General features: G+C 42.4%; 1 protein-coding gene across 2 annotated transcripts in view; it reads right to left on the reverse strand.

Moving 5' to 3' along the window:
- Positions 1 to 22,605, reverse strand: part of IGF2BP3 (insulin like growth factor 2 mRNA binding protein 3) — a 111,052-nt gene that overhangs the window by 5,790 nt on the left and 82,657 nt on the right. For both annotated transcript variants that reach the window (XM_066991829.1, XM_066991830.1), the window contains exons 11-13: positions 21,944 to 22,075; positions 6,738 to 6,857; positions 2,636 to 2,710 (exon numbers count right to left, since the gene is read on the reverse strand). In XM_066991829.1, the coding sequence (XP_066847930.1) occupies positions 2,636 to 2,710; positions 6,738 to 6,857; positions 21,944 to 22,075 (327 nt within the window). The remainder of the gene's footprint in view (positions 1 to 2,635; positions 2,711 to 6,737; positions 6,858 to 21,943; positions 22,076 to 22,605) is intronic.

Consider the following 22,605-nt stretch of genomic DNA (forward strand, 5'->3'; position numbering starts at 1 on the left):
ATTGCCTGCCATTCATCAGTGAATTCCTGAGAAGTGACAACCGGAGTTTCGTCTCTGCATATCCTAGAAGCACCGAAAGATGAATTCTATTGAGGTACTGAAGAGAGATGCTCTGCGAAGAGCAGAAACCTATGGTCACAAAGTCTTCCCAGTTCAAGTTATTTTTCTCCTCCTTTAAATGAGACCCACCAGCCCTGTCACTGCACACCCCCTAAGTGCAGCCACCATCCAGGCTGGCCAAGAATGCAGTGGAACACAAAGTTCAAGAAGACCGTGTGAATGGATAATTAGGTTCAGTAGTGGCAGCTTACCTTATCTCACATCCTCAAGCCTAGTCAAGTTCACTCTATTCTAGAATAGGCAAGATGAAAGACATTTTGTGACCTCGGATCTGAAAGTACTTGGTATTTTTGTAGGTCTGACTCCATGTAAACAGTTTGGAAAAAAAACTGTAATGTATAGCTTTGGCCTAGGTGGGAGATGCACTATGGGAAAGGCGGCACACGTGCATTACTGCTGAATGATAGAACAAGGTGGGATGTTGTTTTTAGAAAGATTTGCAGTGTTAGAAATATATTTAATGTCTTCTCGCTGTTGAAAGAGTCTTTAAAGAAAGGAAACAACTGGGTTGGCAAGTCCTTTGCAGTAAAACAGTGGCTGAAATATGTTGTCTACACTCGATTCCACTTCCGCTGCACATGTCCCACATCCAAAGCAATGAGATCCCCTCTGAATGTTGGCATCTGGGCATGCCTAAACTCTAGGGAGTACTGCAGCAGAGGCTGTAAACAGCAGCATATTCTCACCCTTCTTCCAGCTCCCTCGCTAATAAATAGTCCCGCATACCACAACGTCCTCAGGCTACTGCAGCTGAGGAAGAAAGGGGTGCAGCCACTGCAGCTACCACTGACATGAATCACAGAACAGAACACAATGTAGTAGGGAAAGGATGCCAAACTCACAGGCTCTGCGCTGACACGGCCTCTCCGAGAGCTGGTTACTACTCATCTGAGCAGCAACCATTCCCTCTTCAAATTGCTGTGCGCCCAGACTGCATTCTTGTTGTGTAACAAGAGTCTGTGCTCAGAGATGGAGAAGACACACGGAGCTGAAGGACAGCAGTGCTGAAGCTTGGGCCTGGCCTGGCCTCCTTCAGGTTAACAGTGGTGATAAAAGAAAGGACTGAACTCCGCCTATCCCCAGCAAGAGGGCATTGCTCAAAGAGTAGTAAAGAGCTATGGGGGCTGGAGTGATGGAAGACCTAAGGGATAGTCCCTCACCTTCTCAAGGCCAGCATTCTCAGGATCACTGGATAGTACAGTGATCTACACATGCAAGCAGAAGCCTACGTGTAGAGAAGTAACTGATGCTTAATTGGATGTGGTTTTAGCCCAAGCAGGGGGTGCAGAGAAGGGAGACTTTCTGCAAAGGGTCCAGGCTGGGGAGAAAAGTTGGCAGAAGAGCCCTGTGGCACTCCAAGCCAACATTGTGGAGGAAGCCTACGGACAAGCCTTTGCCTACATGAAAGTCAGGATAAGGGGCACCCAAATCTACTTGGGACTGCTACTCAAGGGTTGGCTGATATCTGACAGAAAAGGTACTCAAAATTCCAACCTTGTGCTGATCCCAGGTCATGAAAATGCTTCATATGTGGAGAAAGCCATGTGACCAAGCCTACATGTTCACAGAAAACCTCCAGGAGGCAGAGCGTCTAAGTTATGCTTTGCACTCACTAGCTTTTCAAATCTGTGTGGAAGAAACTGAGCAACAATCCCAAATGCATCCAGATCACTATTACGCCTGTAAAATACCTGCCCTGATATTTCTCCAAAACTCCTGAAGGCATTCATGAAACTGATTCTAGATATGCCTGAAGTTTGTGTACCTTCTTCCTGCAAGATGCCCTGAAGCAAAAATACAAAGCCAAAAACAAGAACAGGCAAGAGAGCAATGCCAGGACATGAACTCTCAGGTGACTTCCTACCTGCTCTGGGCCTCATCTGCGATGAGGCTGGGCTGCTGCACTGAGCCATCTGCACCACTCTTACCGTGGTCAACTCCTTTTGGCGGTAACTAGATTTAGCCCTTGGCACTTAAGGCAGAAGGCCACTCCACAACTCAATTTGAACACAAATGGGATAATAGTCTTGGAGTATCTCCGTGCAACTGTAGTGTAAATACAATTACAACCCTTGCCTTTATCTGCAGAGCCACCCAAAAAGCACTTTCCAGTCAGCATGCAACAGTAACCTGGGGAGACTCAGTCTCATCTTGTCATAACAATTAAATACACTGCACTATCGCAGGTATTAAGACAGGCTAGAACGACTCAACTGTTGCACTCTTAGCTAAAAATGGAGAATCAGGAATGCAGTATGGTCATACTGACACTCTAGACTTGATTTTAACTTGCATAAAACTGCTGCCAGTTTGCAGATGACCAGAACATAGCCCCTGATGGTACTCATATATTCATGAGCATGCATTTCATATGCATTTCAGCAAAAGGAAAGCAAAAAGAGAAGATTGACTAAATTTCTGAATACACTTCAGTTTGAACTGAGCAGTTAGATTTCACTATTGTCCCTTGCAGCACAAAGGCCACTACAGATTGACAAGTTTTTATATGGTATACCTTAAACTGAGCTTCTGGAGGTCCAGTGATGATAACCATTCTCAGCTTGGCATCTGGTCCTTCAGCAGGGGCAATCTGGAATGGATAAACATAGCTTTTGGTAGCTGTCTTTTGAAGGAATCATTTAAAGCCACCTCCTCCCCATTTCAGTCTCACATTCTGTTCAAGAGCGAAAAGTTATTCATTACTGCAGCAGCATTACACTTCAGTCATGACGGGTTTGTTCTCTTTAAAGTGCATTAATTAGCTGTAATGAAATGTGGAGAAATTGGCTAAACCATAAGCAAGCTTACTCCTGAAAATTAAAGGCATAACTACTTGTCCGCATATGGCAAAATCCCACAAGCAATTTTCATGTGGCTGTGAGGGATGCAAAACATGTAGCCTTCAAAAAGAAAAGTATGGTTAATAGGCTGAGATTCTTATCCTTGCCTGCTAACTTAAATAGTCTAATGAGTTTTGCTCATTAGCAGAAGTTTGCATCTGTCCCCCTGAGAGCAGAAGATCACTTTACTGTTGTAACTAATCAGGTCCAAAACATTCCTCCGCACTGGACAATGAGTTCACAGTTTCCAAGGGTTTTCTATCTCCAGACATTTGTGTGACCCAAATAAAAATTAAGCTCCACCAGAGCTGAGACAGAGACGCCTGCAGGGCCTTTAGCAGTTCATGTCACCACAAAAGTAAGATTTCTGTGGGTGTTGTTCTCAGACTCCATTGACATTAAATAATTCAAACTAGCCTCTGACATTCTGGATGAATCTTTTGTTTATCACAACTGACATTTCCATTGTTGCGTCTAGTATTACAGAGCTGCTGTTGAATGGGCAATATTTTAAACACTACAGGATTTCATCTTAGCTGTTGGCATGGGGATGTTATTCATATTTAACAGCTGTAGTTTATTTCAGACAAATTACCAGTCACCATGCATCATTTTCACTAAAGAATTTTGCTAACCAAAGTTTATATAATTATTCATATTGTATCCTAAGATGGAGAATATATTACATGCTAGTTATCTGGTTTGCATATTTATTTTTCATACCATTTCTGCATTGCAATCGGCTATAGCTAAAAATACACGTTCACTTTACAACAGTACATTTACTAAAACACCAAGATGGGGCATTGCGGTAAGGGCAAGCACAGGATAAATACATTCACTCTTTGGAACGCAGGAATTTTACAGGGGTAAAATTTTAAGGCACATTTGGAGTCAGCTGACTGAGCAGAGCTTCGCCTACCAATTTCCTTTCCAGTAAGATGGATGTTATAGTTTGCCTTTCAGTTAACTCATTTTTTCTTACTGAAAGTCTGCTTCTTCATTGAAATTTTAGGAAAAAAGTTTTCCATCAAGTCTTCATTATATCTTTGCATCTTATGCATATTTAAGCATTCTGGGACATTTCTTGCTTTGCTCTCCTCTTGGGATGGCCTGTTCTCCACAGCTGGAGCAACACCTTGCCGAGGGCTATGAGAGAAGCACGTACCTACCGACTGGAGCATTTCCAAGTCTGAAGGAACAATCTAAGAGCCTTCAGTGTTAATTCCGTCTGCTTTTGGGAGGAGAAGCTATATACGTACAATTATTATTCAAGTGGTAAGTTTTTAACTTCTGAGAGAACACTTTTACATTCCTAACTTGGGGGGAGTCTTCCATATGCTGAGTTACAACCAGACACCTTCATACACCCAAAATCAGCAGCGCCCATCCCAGCTCCTTCAAAGACAGGAAGGGGAACTGAGGGAATTATTTTATAAGCAAGAAGATGCCAGTGTTCCCAACAGGTCCCAGCACTCCGCTGTGAGGTGGAGAACCTCTGCCTGGCTCTAAATAATTCTGTCTACACAAGGCCCATGCCAAGCCTGCGCCACCAAGCAGCAGCCCCTGGCACAGGAACACAACCCAAGGCCATCAGCAGCCGCGTGCGCCTCTGAAGCACTGGGCTGGCCACAGCCTTACACAGAGCCCCTGTGCATCTGCAGTTTATTTCGTCTTATTTTGTGGCTAACTAGTTTCATCAGATCTACAAAGCTCAGCACAAGCACGAAGAAAATGCATGCGGATGTAAAATGTTTTCATATGTAACTATCTCCAGCACCACTCAAAACAAGCTCAGAGCATCGTGCACACACAGCCTTACTTCCTCCATAAACCACGATTACTCGTTTGGAAAGTTAAAAGTTACTCCAGCAGCACTCCCTCAAGCTCTTCACTAAAAGCACAGATTCCTGGCTTCATGATTTATTATTTTGCTCAGAAGATACGATAAAGGGCAGGCGGTCAGCACAAAGGAAGTTTAGAAGTTTCAAGTCAGTTTGTACTAGCTGTCACATTTGACACTTGTTTTCCCACAAAAACAAGAGTGCTGCTCCATGTTGTTTGGTCAGATCACAGTTGAAATTGTGCTTTTATTCTAATTGATGGTCTTAAACGAAGCCCGCAACTTCCGGATTTAGCAAGCATATCCTGTATCCATACAGTTCTTTTAAGGCTTGATCCTACTTCCACAAAAATCTTCCTCACCTTACTGTTTATTGAAGGAACAAAAGACCAGAGCTTTAACAAGCTTAATTTCAACTAATGCAGGTACATTAAGCACGTTGGGTAGATGGGGTGCCAGCTAGTAAAAGCAGCCTGAGGCCACCGTTAGCCAGATGTGTGAGAAATGCAGGGAACTCCCTTTCCATTAAACTGTCTTCCAAGAACCAACTAACGAACTAGTTTGGACTGGCTCTCAGATGTCCAGGTTATTCTGCATTTCTCCTCACCTGGCAGTACCCTTCCATGTACCACTTCATCTTTAGATACAAACCAGAGAGGGAGAGGGAGGGAAGAAATCCACGTTGTGATACATCACACCTCCGTGCAAGACAGATTCCATGAAGAACCACCAACACCTTGCACTTCCTTCCATTCCATCTTCCCCACTAAAAACATGACTATTAGTGCTCTTCTAACGTAAACCGCCCAGGCAGTATAACAGATATTTAGTGTACTGCTTAATATCAACTCTGGGGTTCCTTAAACATTTTGCCCTGCACACTTAGATGAACACCTTCCAGGAGAAGCCAAGCCTCACTGGCTTCACCAAGCTTAACTCAGCATAGCCAACTCCTGCCCCTGAACTCCAGCAGATCCCTGCTCCATAGCGCTCACTGAAGAGGCCACGTCTCCTGAGCAAAAAGGAGAAGACGCTTGTTCAATTTGTGCAGGAAAACTTCAATCTAACAGCAGATAAAGCTACAAACGGCACTGTAGAACACTGAATAGCTTAGGCCAAGACGTTATCTTTGCAGCACAGAATAGCAAAACTGGCCATTTTTCAAGAAAAAAAGCTCCAGCACCTAGAAAAGCTACCTGTAGTTACAATGGTATTACTAGCAGAAACCCAAGGCCTTCCTACAACTCCCCTACAACTGCCGCTGTTACTAACCCCTACAGACAGAGGAATCAAGGATTTCAGCAAACTGGTTCAAATTCAAACTTATGCTTCCACGATGTCAGCCTCCGCAAACCGTCTTGTTCTCCTCCCCACTGAGGTGGCTGACACACAAGCAGGCCGATGTTAAAAAGCAGGGCGCCAAGGTAATTGCGCTGCTGAAATGCAAGCTGAGCCAGGAGCTCAGGCTAAAGCAGAGGTTTTAACACACAAGTGCTTCACCATGGAGCCACCAGAGGCTGACAGCCCTGCCCGGTCCATCCAGAGCCAAGTGAGAGTGGTCACAGCAGCAGGAGACGTCACCTGTGCAGTTGTTTTTAGGAGGGGAGTTTACCTCACCAATTTTCACTTTACCGAAAGCAAGAAGAAAGCCTTTAAGCACCACATCATTAAGACTTAAGTCTGTTTCTAAGAAATCGAGACCACCAAAGTAGCTTTCTTTGCAGCTTATATTTCACACCTCAGGAGACGTTTGAAAACATGCTTCTAATTATCTTGTCTCAAGGAAGATTAAAAGATGATTTATAAACAAATGTACCATTTATCACATCACATTCTAAGCACAGAGTGGGGGAGGACATTCACAAAAACATGGCTTGTACAAACTTGCTGGAAGTGTCGTGGGGAATAGACAAAGTTAGTCAGTGTAATAATACCTTAATAGATGCGCCTGCAAAACGAGAAAGTTGTTTGATGTGCTGTCCCTGCTTGCCAATAATAGCTCCAACTGCCAAGGCTGGGATGAACAGATGAACAGTCTCAGACTCGGGCTGTTGCTGTGGGGAAAAAGGAAATATGCAGTGAATGTTTTTGAACATTATGAATCAGACAGGAAAACTGGTACGGAACAAGCATGCATGGAAATGAGGGAGCGATCTTATGATGCCCTCTGAAGTCTGAATATTAAGGGTCTGCCTTTTTTCTGGAAATCATTGAATTCACAGAACATGAAAGAACAGTTTGAGCCAAAAGAGGATTCTTCCATCTTTTATAAAATAATTGCAATTTTCATGCCTAGAAGTTCTTCTAAAAACCATCGAGTTGTTGCTTCTTCACGAGGCATTCGTTCTTACCTGTCACTGTCTTGATGCGTTTCCACATGCAAGACTCTGCAGATGAGGCTGCCACAAGTGAACGGGCTACAGTCAGAGCAGCCAAACTCTTTCTAGTTTTCCTAGCTTTTTTTTTTTTTTTTTAATTTTAGATTGTGCTGAGGGCTGCACAAAAAGCCTCAGACTTACATACATGCTACAATTTCCTTTGTGTGGGAGTAATCTGGAATGATAGCCAGCGTGAAAATTGCCAGTGGTTCCTCCTGTGTAATATTATGCAACAGCCGGGGTCCTGGCGGCGGGCCCGAAGCAGGCCAGTAAATTAAAGGCGAGATGAGGCGTTTGTACGAGTGAGAGGGCCCGAGCGCTGCGCCCACTGGAGACCAGGCACCACCGCGGTTTTCTATGGCTTTCAAGCAGACGCCCCAGCTGGAGAACACAATCTAACACTCGAGCTCCTCTTTACATGCTGCATAGCAATGATCAGACCGCAGGGCTACATATGCCACGCTAAACCGTAACTATTTTACCAGCCTCAGAAGCAGCTTCTGAAGAGCTTGTCTCGGGCTAGCGGAGCACCTCCGAGTACCCACTACACTGCAGTACCATTAATCCATCCACTTACGTCAGGATTACTTCTCAAAAGCACTTCACACAAGCCCTTTCTGTGAACTAGAAGGCATTTAAGACCTCTATTGGAAAAAAAAAATACCTTTCTCTGAGTCGCCCTCACATGCAGTTTCTGAATTTGTTGCGCCTTCATCCTTGCAGGAGGGCCAGCGAGCCCTCTTCCTGCAGGGGTCTTCGAGGGAAAGACCTTCACCTTCACACCTCCACCCTCGGTGCCTGCCCCACAGCCCAGCCCCAGCGCCCGCCAGCAGACCACGGGGACCAACCCTGCTCGCTCTGCTCTCCTGTGGTTCGTGGTAAGGAGACAGGCCCACGTGCAGAGCCTCACCAAAGCAGCCTTTGCTGCAATACTTTAAGAAATAGACACCCTATATGCAACACAGCACAAAAAGCCGCTAGTTTTGCTGTAATCCAACAACCACCACCACCTATCGCTACTTTAATTTAAGTGTCTCAGGAACTTCTTTCAAGGGGAAGCAAAGTCCCAGCGCGTTAACCGTAAACAAATCAGAATGAAATGCTTGTTTCCAAGTTTTACCGCTTTCTTTCGGTAAACACAAGTCAACCATAACCTCAGGGGAAAAAATTCCAGGCACAGCTCCACAGACCAGGTGAAGAAACCCCAAAATAGGATATTTAGCATAGAAACGCACTCTGCCAGTCGCTTTAGGTGATTGCAACCGTTACACAACTCACCCCGTGTTTCCACACGTACGAGACAGCAGCATTCACAGGCAGCTCGCACTGATCTCAGCCCACGTTTTGCCTGGACACAGGATCCAGCCCTCCACAGCCAGCCTCCCCACTCCTCCCCGCGATTTGGGGCCAGCAGGATTGCGGCTCCGGCTGATTTGTGGTGCCGGCGGAGGCTCCCTGACCTGAATAACCACAGAGCCACACAAATGGCAGTCCTGGAGCAAGGGAGGACGCAAGAGTAACTAGGTCGGGGCATGGGAAAAGGTGGAGCAGCCCTTTTAATCTGCCTAGAGAAAGGTTTAAAGTGATCTCAAAAACTACGCCCTGAAACTACGTATTTGTAATGAAAGATAGCAGTCATTTCGGTATAGATGTTAAACCGCTTTCCAGCAGATTACTCATTTTCTCCTCTTATTACTACCAACATCCTGTGAGTGTACTCAGAGTAAATCCTTTTACATCTTCATCGTGAATCCAGCAAGATTTCCAGTAATTTGGAAACACTACCGTGGATGCTTGGCTGATGTCATCACTTTGGAAAAGTTTCTGAAGGGATACAAATTGGTGAGACATTTGTTTGTTCCAGTTCTGTTGCAAGGACCCACACTACCTGCGCTGGGTGTAGGCGCAATGACTCTTTCCAGCCAAGCCCAGACAGCTTAACAGAGAGCTTAGTTGCTCTCTGCAGTGACCACTACCTTCAGTTATCCCCACACCAGGAGTGTGCAGGAGTCCTCTGCCAAATTTTTCTTCCCCACGTGCAGATCCAGCCCCCCCCTCTTCCAGCTACACTTTAAGCTAACTCATACAACGCTGCTACAGATCAAACGTGCGGCTTGAGCTGGTTGTCAAGAAGTTGCACAGCTTGTACCTCGATCCACCTCCAGACATCTCTCCCCTATACAAACGAAGCAAACTTCATTACTTTTGTTTGCAGATATTTCCTGCCTTCCCTCTGTTGCCCATCTGCCTGCAGCAGCGTTTTCCCCTCTTCTTCCCAAAGCTTGATTTCCAGCCGCTCTCTTGGCTAGGTTCAATTCACCACTGGAATTCCTTTCTGCTGCCTCACCCTTAAACATGAAACATGGGCAACAAAGGCAATGAAAGACAGAAGACATACACGTGCCTTCCCAACCCTACAGCCAGCTCACTGCAGTTCTCTCTCCCCATCCATCCTTATAATTTTGACTTGCTGATATTTATTTATGCATTGTGAGTGAGGTTCCTTAACGTTACAACTCCATTTTGGTGTAATAAAGATATATGTTTATAAGGGAAGGGAGGAGAATTTGTCCATACTGAGCTGATTGCATATCGTCATTTTTCATATTCTTGTTTGCAGAAGTACATTGACACGTGTAACCAAATTCATCTCCAGTATAATATAGGATTTAGAGAAATTATGTCCATTTCCTCACCCACACCAATTTTTAACCACTCAAAAGAAATACTGTTTGATTTGTTTTAAAGCAGGAACATCAAAAAAGACAGGTCTTCTTTTTTTCTTCTGGCAGAAATCAAGTATAGCAAAGACTTCAAGAGCAAATAAATTGAACTTGGAGTTATGATAGTCTGTTCACATCCTTACCCACAATAATTTAAAAATAATTTTATATTTACTGGAAGACTGTCTTCCAAAAGAAACACATCAAAACATAATGCAATGACTGCACCACCCATCAATCTCACAGATGCTTCTGGTGAGCTTAGGAGGGGAAAAAAGTCAACTATAATTTAATCTTCTCCATGCCATGCCACATAAGTCATGTAGCTTTCCAGGAACTTCTAGCATGAGTTATATCAGAAATAGATTCCTAGATCTTAAACATATGTTAGAGGCACTAAATTTAGGAAACTCATTTCCAAATGTGTGCAATCTGAGCTTCACATTCACTCCCATAACAAGGCCAAAAGCAGCTTCCTTAAATGTATAGTTAAAATTTAAGGACTAAAATGCATATGTTTTGGAGAATAATCATCCATTTGGACTCTGGAGAACACCCCGCAGTTCATCTTACAGTTTTCTTTCTGAAAGAAGCGTGCTACTAAAAAGACCATTTCCAAGCTATTGGGGTAGGGAGAAAGATGCTTTATCAGGTCGTGTTTGTTGTGCTTTAACAGGAGCTGTAGCACTGTAAGATAAATTCGCTGTAAATATTAGTGAACCTATCATTTCGCCAGGTTTACAGCCTCCTTAGAGAAGGATGAATCATTTTTTTTCCAGAATTTAAAAACTTCTTAAAGATAGTCAGCTTATGATAGGTCTTCATCTTTTTTAATTTGAAAGGCCTTAACTGTATGGTTATAAACCTAAATGTTTTTCAGTTTAAAGATTAAAGTAGCATGCACTATTGAAGTTGTGAAGTTCATTAATCATGAAATTGTCAGTAGTACTCATCAACTAGTTTTTGACACCAGTAAGGTCTCCTGCATGTGGAGAGTTCTTTGTACTCTATGTTTCCCAGTTAACTTCATTTTCCACCCACATAACAAAATAGTTTGTTCAAGACCAGCCCTGGGAACTGACTTCACATAAAAACGTAGAAAAACAACTTTAAAAGTATGAATCTAAGCTCTCCAAGACATATATGGCCCGTATGTCCACCTTAACTTCTAAGTGCCTTTGAGGTCTGTGGTGCACAGAAGAGCTCTTTTGCCCCAGCAATATTTGTTAGATGGGCTCAGTACTAGTTGTTTCCTACCTGTAAATAGGTACAAATAATATAAAACAAGCATGGGGGGATTGTCTTTGTTTTGCTCGTTCCTGCTACCTGATGGAAGCTCAGCTGTTGATCGAATAGCTTACGTTCGGTTTGACCTGCATACTTCTGGGTGGTGGGGCAGGAAGCCTGTGCACACCTGAGAGAGATTTTGTCTCAGATAGGCGGGGCACACAGACTCTGCCAGAAGGTTTGCTCAGATGGAGAATTTCACTTCTTAGAATAAAAAAAGAACAACTCCGGAAACTGAGATTTCTCAGTTCTAAGAAACAGATTCTTGAAGAGCATGCTGACCAGAAACAATTAATTTGGTTCATAAACAGCTGCTAATACTTGCTTTGTTTCTACAAAAATCAGCATGCTTTAAACAAAAACAGACTTAATAAGCATTTTTCATCCATATCCAGCACGTTTAACTAATGAAAACAATTTTAAATGCCATTTTTGTTCATTAATTGGATTCCAATTTCCATCCAAATGAAGTTCTAATTTTCATCAGTCTAAAAAATTAATCAAGCAAATAAGAAAAGCACCATTCATTTAAAAAAACACACAGAAAATATAGCAAATATATTAACAAAAGCAAACTAACCTGAATATTTGTTTAAACAAAGATTCACTATGTGAACAAAAGGTAGCTGTGGTGCTACAGGCTACACTAAGGCTTTCAGAAAGGTAACTGAAGTACTGATGTAAAATGAAATAAGTCAGCTTAAATCAGATTTCCTACTTGCTCATTTAAATCATGATTGAAGATAGTAATCTAATACATAGATGTAAGTTAGTCCTCACTGCTGGATGAAGCTAAGCAACTCCTGCACACCAGTAACTAACATCTTAGACTAGCCCAACTCTTTTTCCCCTAGCAGATTGGATGCGTTTCCTTCCAGACCTCCTACAAGTCCGCAAACACCAGCCCCAGCCCTCTGCTATCTGTCCCTAGTGTAACAGACCACACCAACTTTTTTTTTCTTTTAAATTTCTATTTAAATTCCCACCTCCTTCCAAGACTTAGCTTAATCTGATCCTAAACCCTGTAAGACCTGCTGCTTGCCTGGAGCCCCTGCGCTGCGGGCACCATAGGATGGTCCCTTCCCTCCACCCAGACTCTACAGCCCTATAGAGAAGATTTTTCCAGGAGAAGCACTTCTCTGCTACCATTCCCTAACACATTAGAGTTTACTCTGAGCAACCTGGCTCAGCACAGAATGGTTATTTTTGTTTCCAGAGCCTCTGCTGGGGTGAGGTTATTCCCTTCACTAGGATATCTCCCATGCCCCTCAGTGTGAGGTCTATCACTCCTCACCACAGCTAGAAGCTGAAGACTCCCAGCCAAGCAAATCTGCAGATTCATTCTTCTTCCTGCACCTTCCTGAACTGCTTGCACACTTAGAAAGATCTGTACAGCCCCAAAGGTTTCCTGTGGGATAAGCTTATCTTAACTTTCTTCTGCCAAGGCCCAGTGCATCAGTCCTGCAAACTGTGCATGAAAAGGAAAGCATTTCCCTTACCTGCTACATCTGAAGAAGCAGCATTTGTCATCTTCTCACACTTGCATAACAGCCAAAGTGCGGACAGGCAAGAACAAACACTCAAAAATCAGAGATGATTCTTCAGATGGATGGTAGTAGGGAAAAGTATGACCCAGACCAACGAGATTTTGGGACTGTGCATTACATCTGGGGATTGGTCTTGGGTTTTGGTCTTTTTGGTCTTGGGATTGGTCTTTGTGTCTTAAATGGAGTTTTGCCCCCTCTGTTCTTCCCCAAGATGAACCATGAACCCCTCTCTTGCTTTCAGCTGAAGCTGCTGATATGTTAGTCCTCAGCCAGTATGGGTGTGTTGCCACCCTTCGAAGGGCTAGTGAGGGGAAATGGGTTTTATTTTATGTCCCTCATGTTAACTTGAGCACTAATCTCAGTCTTTTTCTACAAGCCTGCCAAACAGCATGATTTTTTTCCCAGTCATCTTTTTAAGCGTCTCCACAGACCCCTTGCTCCATCAAACGTATGTGGTTGGTAAATCCATTGCAACATTTGGGATAAGGCTGTAAATCTTTAAAATATTGTACCCACTGAAGTAAATAGGATTTTGTGCCAGACATCAGTGGGAGCAGAATCAGATCACTGTTTTCTAAGCCTGTTATGCATTCCCAGTACATGTTTTCATTTACTCTAAATGTGCTGCAAATGAATTACCTTCGGATGAGGCATTTATTTTAAGTCACAAAGTCATGTTATCCATTTCTAGCCAGCATCAGTTTTTAGCTGTGAGGGAAATAAGAACTATTTTAAGACTGCATGAAACAGTTTCAGCCAATGTTTGTCTACCATCTAGCAGAGTGGGTTATTGCTTTTGCTGGTCTTTGTTGTTGTTTTCAAATGCTAAACAAATCCACTCAGTAAAGGAAAAGACACTAGAAGATAACTGCTTTAAGAAGTTCTCATTTGCCATCCCCCCTTCCCAACTGCCACAATCAGCAAGACCAAGATTGCAGTGATTCACTTGGTCTTCAAATACCTTAAGCTTTGTCAGGAAGCGATGCCCCATTTTCTTCAGATCCCCTACCAGATCCAAAGCCAAAGTTTAAACCATGTTTTGGCAATGCCTTGTGAAGAATTATTCTGGCCTACAGCTGCACTAAGCATTCTTATTTAGTTAGTAATAAAAGTTTGCAGAAAGGGGAAAACCAACATTAAGCCAAGTATCCCTGAAGACATTCCAGTAAGAATCAATGCATTAATATAAAACTAGCTTTCAGCACTGGTGAAAGAAGTCCTACTGTATTCATTTTCTGATACTAACACTAAAACTAAGCCTTCGTTAGAAACAAAAGGCTCATTAAGAAAACCTTAAAATCGTGCTAGATATGCCAAATCTGACCCAAAGCTTTATAACACCCTTGAAAATACCTTTTGGGTCACTATTTCATACATCAGTTGACGTGGTGCTGCCAGTTTAAGTTAACAAACTGAAGCCCAAGGTTCCTCACTCCCCAAGCTTCCTGCATTTGTTTAGAAGAGATTAAAGCTTGTGCTGCAATTCTAAAAGCTTCTGCCATATTGCCTGCAGTCAGAAGGTGATGGAAAGTTCTCGCCGCTGAATTCAGTCTGTAAAGAGCTAGCAAAACACGATTTAGAAGAAGTAATGCACATTTTTGGCTTAGCTTTGGACACCCTGAATTATCACCCACTTTCCCCATCCACACCCAGTACTGCCACCACCCACCCATGGCTGCATCTTCCCATGAGCTCCAAACTGGTGCAAGGAGTGGTATGAGATGTCTCCAGCTACAACAAGGCACTCCCCCAGCAGCTTCACCACCACACTTGCAGCAATTATCTCCTAGTGTGGCCAGGAGTTCATGACACCACCTTCTTCCACTGCCCAGATCAATACAACACACTGTATTGGGTATTGACTCCCTCTTGCCCCCATGGGCATTACTGCTTCATCGCAGACCAAGCTGGTTATTGCGCACTAGCCATACCCTAAAATATTCAAGATTATTTTAAGAGTAGCCTCTTAGTAATACTCACTCCACTTCTTGGCTCTGAACTTGAGTGCTTTTCATCACCATGATCTTCTACCTGGCAAGCCAAGGGGATCTCCTCATACTACTAGAAGTCGCTAACACAACTACACTTATCAGAAGTGTTTCCAATATGGAAACCTAGCCAGGAACAGGGAGGATAGCAATCACAAAAGCACAGAGGGAACATTTTCTGGCAGGCTGGTTATAAGGCATTTCACAAGCAGGAACAGGTCTGACATATTTCTGAACACGGCATGAACTCTGTTTTTGCAAAATCTGATTGGCCGCTACGCCAAAAAAAGCAATCTGCTACCTTTTGTTCTGAACAGATAGCCAAAACCAAAAATCAGCACAAGGAACAGATTCTGAAACTACATAAGAGGGAATTTTGCTGGTCATTCACAAGCAGAAAATATAGGTATTCAGTGCTATAACACCACACAGCCACGAAAACAAAAGCGATGTTTATGTATAAAAGCACTTCCACTGCAAAACTCGTGGCTGTGACACACCAGCCACACAGACACTGCAGACTCCTCAAAGGTACGCATGAAATCAATGGCTTTAAAAGATACAGGTACCCTTCATTCCTGCTTCATAAAGACAGTGCTGTCAGAAGCCTTAGAAGCTGCAGGGAAAACAGGTTGTGAAGACACAGGGAGGTCACTTGTTTTTCCATCACGTTTAACAAACAAGAGATGGAGCCAGCTACACCAGAATGAGGACTTGACCTATTTTTGGTTTTGGCCTGAAGGAGCTCAGCACATTGTAGTAACAAAGCATTATTTGGTACCTTAAGGAATTAAACTTCTCATTTAGCTTAATATTCAGAAGATGCTGAGCCTGTTAATTAGAGTTCGGGTTAGAGTTTAGGAGCCCGAGATGTTCACAAATACAACAGAAATCTTCCCACCACAAGAATATGGGAGCAGGGCACCAGCACAAACTCTCATCTCTGGTCCCAGGGAACTACGAAGAAGAACACAAGTATCCAAAACTGCAGGGAGGAAGGTACCATTTTTGTTTTAAAAATAGTGCATTCCTGGTTAGCCAGCGACACCATTTGCATTACGACAACCTCAGACCCGTACAAAGAGCTATTAAGAATAGCTGAAGACTTCAACACCTTGGAAAACATGCCTGCCATCAACTTGACAGATTTTTGTACATCGTACGGTGCCAGCTGCATTTCTGCTCCCCACCATTCCCCTCGCTGGGGACCATTCCATCTCCAGAGGCAGAATAGTTTCTGATTGCTCCAGACGAGGGCCCCTGCCAACACAGCATGGCAGGACAGGAAACTTGTAGGCAGCGGGAGGACCAACCATTTTCTCTATGGATAGAACAATCCCACAACATTATGCAACCTGGAGCAAGTTTTTTAGGTGTCAAAGAAGTTTTGTTCATAAATTTAGAAAAGTAAGCAGGAAAGGCGTAGTCAAGGCACCAAGGTTACAATCTCAAAAAGAAGTCTGATGGACTAGCAGCCCTCTTCTGTTTTGAGACAGCACTGTTGTCCTATAGTGCCCTCCTCAATATTGTGTGTGCTGCACATGCATGGTTTTCATTTCACTGATATAAAACCATTTTGTAAAAACACTGCCAAATCCTCCTTCATCCCCCCTCAAAACCACATCCTCTTTTGGCTGGAGGACAGCTCCTTACAAAATCATCTACTGGTTAACAAGCTCACCAAATGAGGGCAAAGCCACTTAGACTACACAAATTATAGATGTACATACATTACTACCCCAGGGTAGTTTAGACAAAACAGTTGCACAAGCTAATCCTATCAAACCCAGACATCCAAAGGAGCCCAACTCCACCAAGAAAGAGTCAAAGTACCTGGAAACATAGGACAGTTTTTCCTCTTCCTTGTCTCTCTCATCTATGCTCAGGGCATCAAATGACGGCCCTCAATGAAGCAATTTTTCATTTTAAATTACTTTTCTTTCCTGCCAAAAGCACAATACAGTTATTTCTTCTCACATCTATGCGATATAGAAGAACTCTTCTTTATTATTTCTGAAAATTACTGGAGAATAAAGAAGGAATCTGTCTTGAACACAACATCTTCTAAGAAGAAAGTTTTCCATTGGCATGTTCCTCACCTGCAACAAAAAGCCTTAAAAGATGGCGAAAAAGGAAAGCAACCCGTCAAGCCTAGCTGCACAGGATGATTCTTCATCATTGGAGAAAGGTGGTTTGATTTTGTTTTGTTTCCTGTAGGAAACTGCTTTTTTTTTCTCCCCCCTCCCCCAGAAGTCTCTATGCATATCCCACAACCTAAAAATTAACCATGAGGCTAAAGAAAAGGTTAGAAGAATGCATTTTGAGGGTAGAGCTCCAAGAAGCTACCATCGGTGTGCAAGACTACCAGTACAGAAAGCAGCTCCTCACCTCAGCTAATTCTCACAGAGCAGAAATCCAGCTGATTCCTACAGGAACTTTTAGGACCAACTGGCATGGCCTCCTCTTGAGGAGGAAAGCTGTCTCCTTCTCACCTTTTGATGCATTTTGGTACATCTACCAGGTGACAGAGAACCTTTAACAGGAGCATTACTTCTACCTCACTGTTTCAGAACATTCAAGGACAGGACGAACTCTCAACAGGTTAGCCCTCCCTCCCCATCCCTTGGGATGCCAACTTTCAGACCCAAAGGCTACAAAAAAAACGCAGTCAGATGTACAATTAAGCACAGAATTTCAATTTTAAGAGAAAGAGTGCAACCCACTTAACCCCAGCAGATTAGCCAAGTGTATTTAATTGAATGACTGTACATAGTTGGACTTCAGGACAAGGATTTCTTGTTTGGTTGATGCTTTAAACGCTTCAGCTTCACACAAGAACAAACTTTTATTCTTGAGAAACAAGCACGTTCATATCTTCCCCAAAGTTCAGAAGACAAACAGAAAGTTCATCACAACAGCTTTGAGCAGTACAACGCTATCTGAAGCGGTTTGTCTGGGATACTTCCCAAACGTTTTTCTTGGTAACGTAACTCCTGGAAAACGTAAGCATGGGCGTACTCACTTTTACAGAATCTTAGTTTCCTCCTCACACAAAACCCAATTCTTTGTGCTGATGCTCAGCTTGTGACATGTCTACAAGTGACAGGAGGCGGACTACCAGAACTATTTGCAGTTGTGTCCAAACTGCGGCACACAAGCATTTAAGTGCAGAGCTAAGGAGAGAGATTTAAGGGTAAACAAAGCAGTGGTTCTTCAGACCCAACAGCAGCTGGACAAGACAACTACAAACAGGAACAGAAAGGCCACCAGTCCTTAGTATGGTCACACAAGGGTACCCATTCATCAAGAAAGCCATTAGTGATATCATATCAGGATTGTAAGAGTAAAATCATGTCAATTTACAAGCACCAAGAATTTTTACCTCAATATTCTCAACCAACTGATACATTTCTCAACCCCTACATTTTCCTCCAATCTTAAAATGTTTCAACAATTCCTACACGTTCTGCTTCGCCTGTCGTTTAGGAGGACAGAGAAAGCACACAGATCTTGGATTTTTGCAAGAGACAAAAATTCATAATAATAGAAATATGCAATGCTATTGCATCCCGTTCAAATGACTACACGAAATGAGTGCTTTAAACAGGCAAACAGAGCCCGGACTTCGCAATATAAAGAATTGTTGCTAGTGATAAGCAAATAACAAATAAACCTAATGGTTATCTGGCACTAGACCTGGTGCTCAGACACCATTAGCCACGTGCACCAGCCACGTGCCTGCACATGTGTGTTTACACCCAAACAGACAGATACCAAGGACAGCCTGTGCCTTCCTGTATGCACTCTACTGCCAGGACAAAGGGTAAAGCAACAACCAGCTTCTTAGTGAGACAGAAGCTACATCTGGTACCCTAAATGAGATAAGGCTGTAATAAGACTCCGATGCTATCCACCAGCATGAGTCACTGTGGAAACGGCCCCTAGAGAATAAGGCTTTTTGGGTCAGGTGGAAATTGCTCTCATGAACATGGCTCAGGCCAAAGAGCTAAATCCAATGCAGATAACGAACATCTCCTGTGTCCGATACTGGGCTGTTCCCGAAGCAGGTGGAGAAAGGTGTTCCCACTCTTATTGAGTATGTATTGAAGTTTTGCATGGAGAGATGGAGAGGAAGAAGCACCACCACAGCTCACAACAGCACAACCAGACCTACCAAACTACTCAGTTCCAAGCTCTTGAAAACTTGATTTTAGGAATACTTAGCCATGGCTGTGTAGTGGGGAGTTCAGACTTGTCACTCTAAGCTCTGGCAGAGGAACAAAACCCAAACCTGTTTGCTATGCGGATTTTTCTCTTTCCACCCGTGTAAAAAAGCAACAACCGGAATATGACAGACGCTTGTTTTGATAATTAAGATGACACCTCAGTTTCTTTGGGAGTCAAGTCCTACACAAATTCACAGCAACACCTTGTACCTAGAAAATACTACATCTGAAGGATGAACTGCATATGGAAACTTCTGTAGATGCCCCAAACCCACCCACCTACCTCATCTCCTCATCTGACCTACGGAAGAGACACTTGCAAGTCTATCTCCACAATAAGGTGAAGAAAACCTTTGGTAAAACAAGGAACTTGCTAACAAATAGTTTATAGGCAAAGGGACATGAAGTCTCCCTCTGGTTTCTTTGTTACTGTTTCTAAGACCTTCTTTCCCTGAAGTCATTTTTTTAAACCTTTTTTTTTTTAATTTTAATCTATTATTTGCTCTCCTAGATCCCCCTCTGTGGTTACCTTTAGCCTTTCAAGTTTTTTCCACTTTTCTAAATATAGCCATCCCTTTTCACTTGTTCTTTTTTTCTTCTACATGCCCCCAATACTGTATTTAAACAGTATTAAAAATATATTTTAAAAGTAAAATATATTACTGAAGGAAGGAAGTTAGAGGAGAAAAATCAGAAATTAACAGAAGCTAACCTCACACACAAGATTTAAGAGCCTTTGTGGAACAAAAAATAAAAAATGAATGTTTTGTTTTTCAAAAGCATCCATTAAAAAAAGTAAAAAAGAGAAACCTCATCATTTTCCTTGTTTTCCTCTCCCCAGAGAGGGAGAGGTACTCCAAAATCAATCAGAGGGGCTGGCTTGCCAAAGCTCACAGCACTACCTACTCTTTGCCAGATAAGGTAAGATACAAGTAAAGAAAGTTGCAATAGTTTCAACTGTTCATGCATTTGTGTTCCAGAAACTCTTTGCTTCAGGTTCGGGGGCTGTCTTGGTACTAGACCCAAGATCCCAAAAGCCGTCAGAACTCATTCTTCATATTTGTGAGTTTATCCCTCAGACATACAAACTACCTGGAAAAAGAGCTTGTTCAAAGGATCGAGCCGATAGCAGGAACAGGAGCCAGAGAGAGTTCAGACAGCAAGGTCCATCCAGCTCCAAACTCTCTACATTTTCTACAAAATAACACTTGTTTCTTGGTGACCTTTTCCAGATGGTGCCACTATCCTATTTCCAAAAACCCAAAAACTTCCAGATATCCTAGCAGGCCAACAAAGGTGCATCTGTGGGGGAGAGTGACCTACTAACAGAGGGACAGACATGCATAAGACTGAAATTGCCAAATTCAACACCGTTTGGGTGCATATTCAAAGCAAAAGCAAGAAAGAATCATGACAATAGAAAGAGTGGGGAAAAAATGAAAACAAAACAAGTGAGGAACAAAACCATATGCTTACACTATGAATCTCTCAAGAACTGTAAAGCAGTTTGCAAATTTGAAGAAACAAGAAAAAACTACACTCTTCATTACCAGCAAAGAAAGTTATATACTGTTAACAAATCATCTTTAGTTCCTCTTAAATAGAATAAATTGAGGCATTCCATTACAACAACAGATGGCATTTTACACAATACAATGAAGCCAAAACCTGAGGTCTTTAGTTAGTTTAGTCTACCACTAATTAAACTGGAAAGGAACTGTGGGGAGGGAAAAATTGTTTGTCATACACAGAGGCACTGCTATTAGCAGTAAGCTAACTGGGTATAAACATATTTTTGTTGTGGTTCTCATTGGAACCTTTTCCTGATAAAGCCACTATTATACTGAACATAGTTTATAATACATTCATATCACCCAAGCTGTTCATTCCCACAAACAATGCTGCAAGTGTGGAATTTTCTCTGTTCCTTTCAGTGACATTTTCTTGGCTTCTTCCTCTGGGAAAAATATTTAGGCAACAACTTCCCTTTAGTGCAATTTATGTAGGCCCACTTGAGTAGTTTGACGAAGTTCAGTGTGCTGTGCTGCATTTTCACTGTTCTGGTTCATGGGGTCTCAGACCTAGCTCTCTAGATGTTACTGTTGAGCAAAGAGGAGGGCAAAGTCAGCCACATCAGGGTTTGTAAAGCTCCAGCATCCACTTGTTAAGCATTCAATTTGAGAACTCATCTTAAACCAAGTTACTAACAACAACCACCACCAGAAAAAAAAGTTGAAAAATCTCCTCCTCCATGTCAGTTGTCTTTTCTTGAATAGCAAGCAGAGCACCTTCTCTTTCCAGAAAGGCTCTGGCACTCTGATACGAGAAATTCTCTTCTGTTCCATAGCAAAAACAACTCATTTATGACTACTGAGCAGCACTGGATTTGAATAAGATTCTACTGGGCCTTTTCACTTATTTCTTAGAGAACAACATGGCAAGTAAATCACAGATTTCTGGAGATTAATCCATGTAATTTAAATCCTATATAGTTAGGAGTACTTCATTTCAACAGGACTTGTACCTTTATAAAACTACTACAATCAAACATCTTTGCTACATACAGATCCCTGCTTCATGACTCATTTTCTACCTTCCAGGTGAGCAGAAATACAATTGCAAATTAGCATTTTGTTACTTGCAAACTTCCAGCAACTTTTAAATTCCATTTCATACCTGACTTCTTTGTGTAATAATTCAAGTTCTCTAGAAAACAGAATCTAATACTTTTCCAAAAACACTGTTTGCTGGTTTCACTGAGCATTTCACTAAATGAACGATGAATGCCTGTTGTCAAACAGCAGCTACAGGGAATATTTCTGGCATATAAAGTAAGCAGGAAGACAAATACTTAAAAAATGACAGAATGTAGCTACTAATACACTGTTCCTGGATCTTCAAGGTAACTTGACAACAGCAAATTTGAATGGCAGTATTGTACAGACTAACATCACTACCCACTAACCACCCGAAATCAGAGACTTGCCTTACCCCAAATGGTGGATATGAAGCAGCAGCAGCAGCGGAGGCAACGCTCACTGCGGGAGGTGGTATTCCTGAAGAAGAAGGTGGGAACAGACCCAAGGCATTCAGATTTAATCCAGGAATTAAATGTGCTTGAAGCTGCAATGGCAGAAGAGTTACTTTAGATTTACAGTTCCAGTTAAGTTTAATCAAAATGCTAGTCGACAGACTTTTTGACATAGTTAAGTTTTAAGTTTAATAAAAATGCTAGTTGACATAGACCTTTTTAGAAGATGTCAGTATGTTCTTTAAAGTTTTTTCCATCTCCATTACCTCAAGGACTCAGCTTCAAACTTATTTCCCAGACACATGCACAGAGCAATAATGTCGAAAACATGACTTTACTAGGAGAGGCAGCTGAGTCACTTGCTACAACTTAATCAAGTGAAATATATAACAAGCTTCGTAGCAAGAAATTCGGGCAATAGTATCATTTACTTTCAGAGTGAACAAAATTACCAGAGAAAATCACTTTGACTCTATACTAAAAATACACCCAGTCCTGTATAGTCAGAGAAATCTTATGCACTAGCCCCATTTTCTCATATATCCTACACTATAACCTCATCTTTCCTCCCTGCATGCAGAAGATCTTCCCTCCATGCTTGCAGAAGATGAAGATCCCACCA

This window comes from Anser cygnoides, chromosome 2 (genome assembly GCF_040182565.1).
Source record: "Anser cygnoides isolate HZ-2024a breed goose chromosome 2, Taihu_goose_T2T_genome, whole genome shotgun sequence".
Taxonomy (NCBI): Eukaryota; Metazoa; Chordata; class Aves; order Anseriformes; family Anatidae; genus Anser; species Anser cygnoides.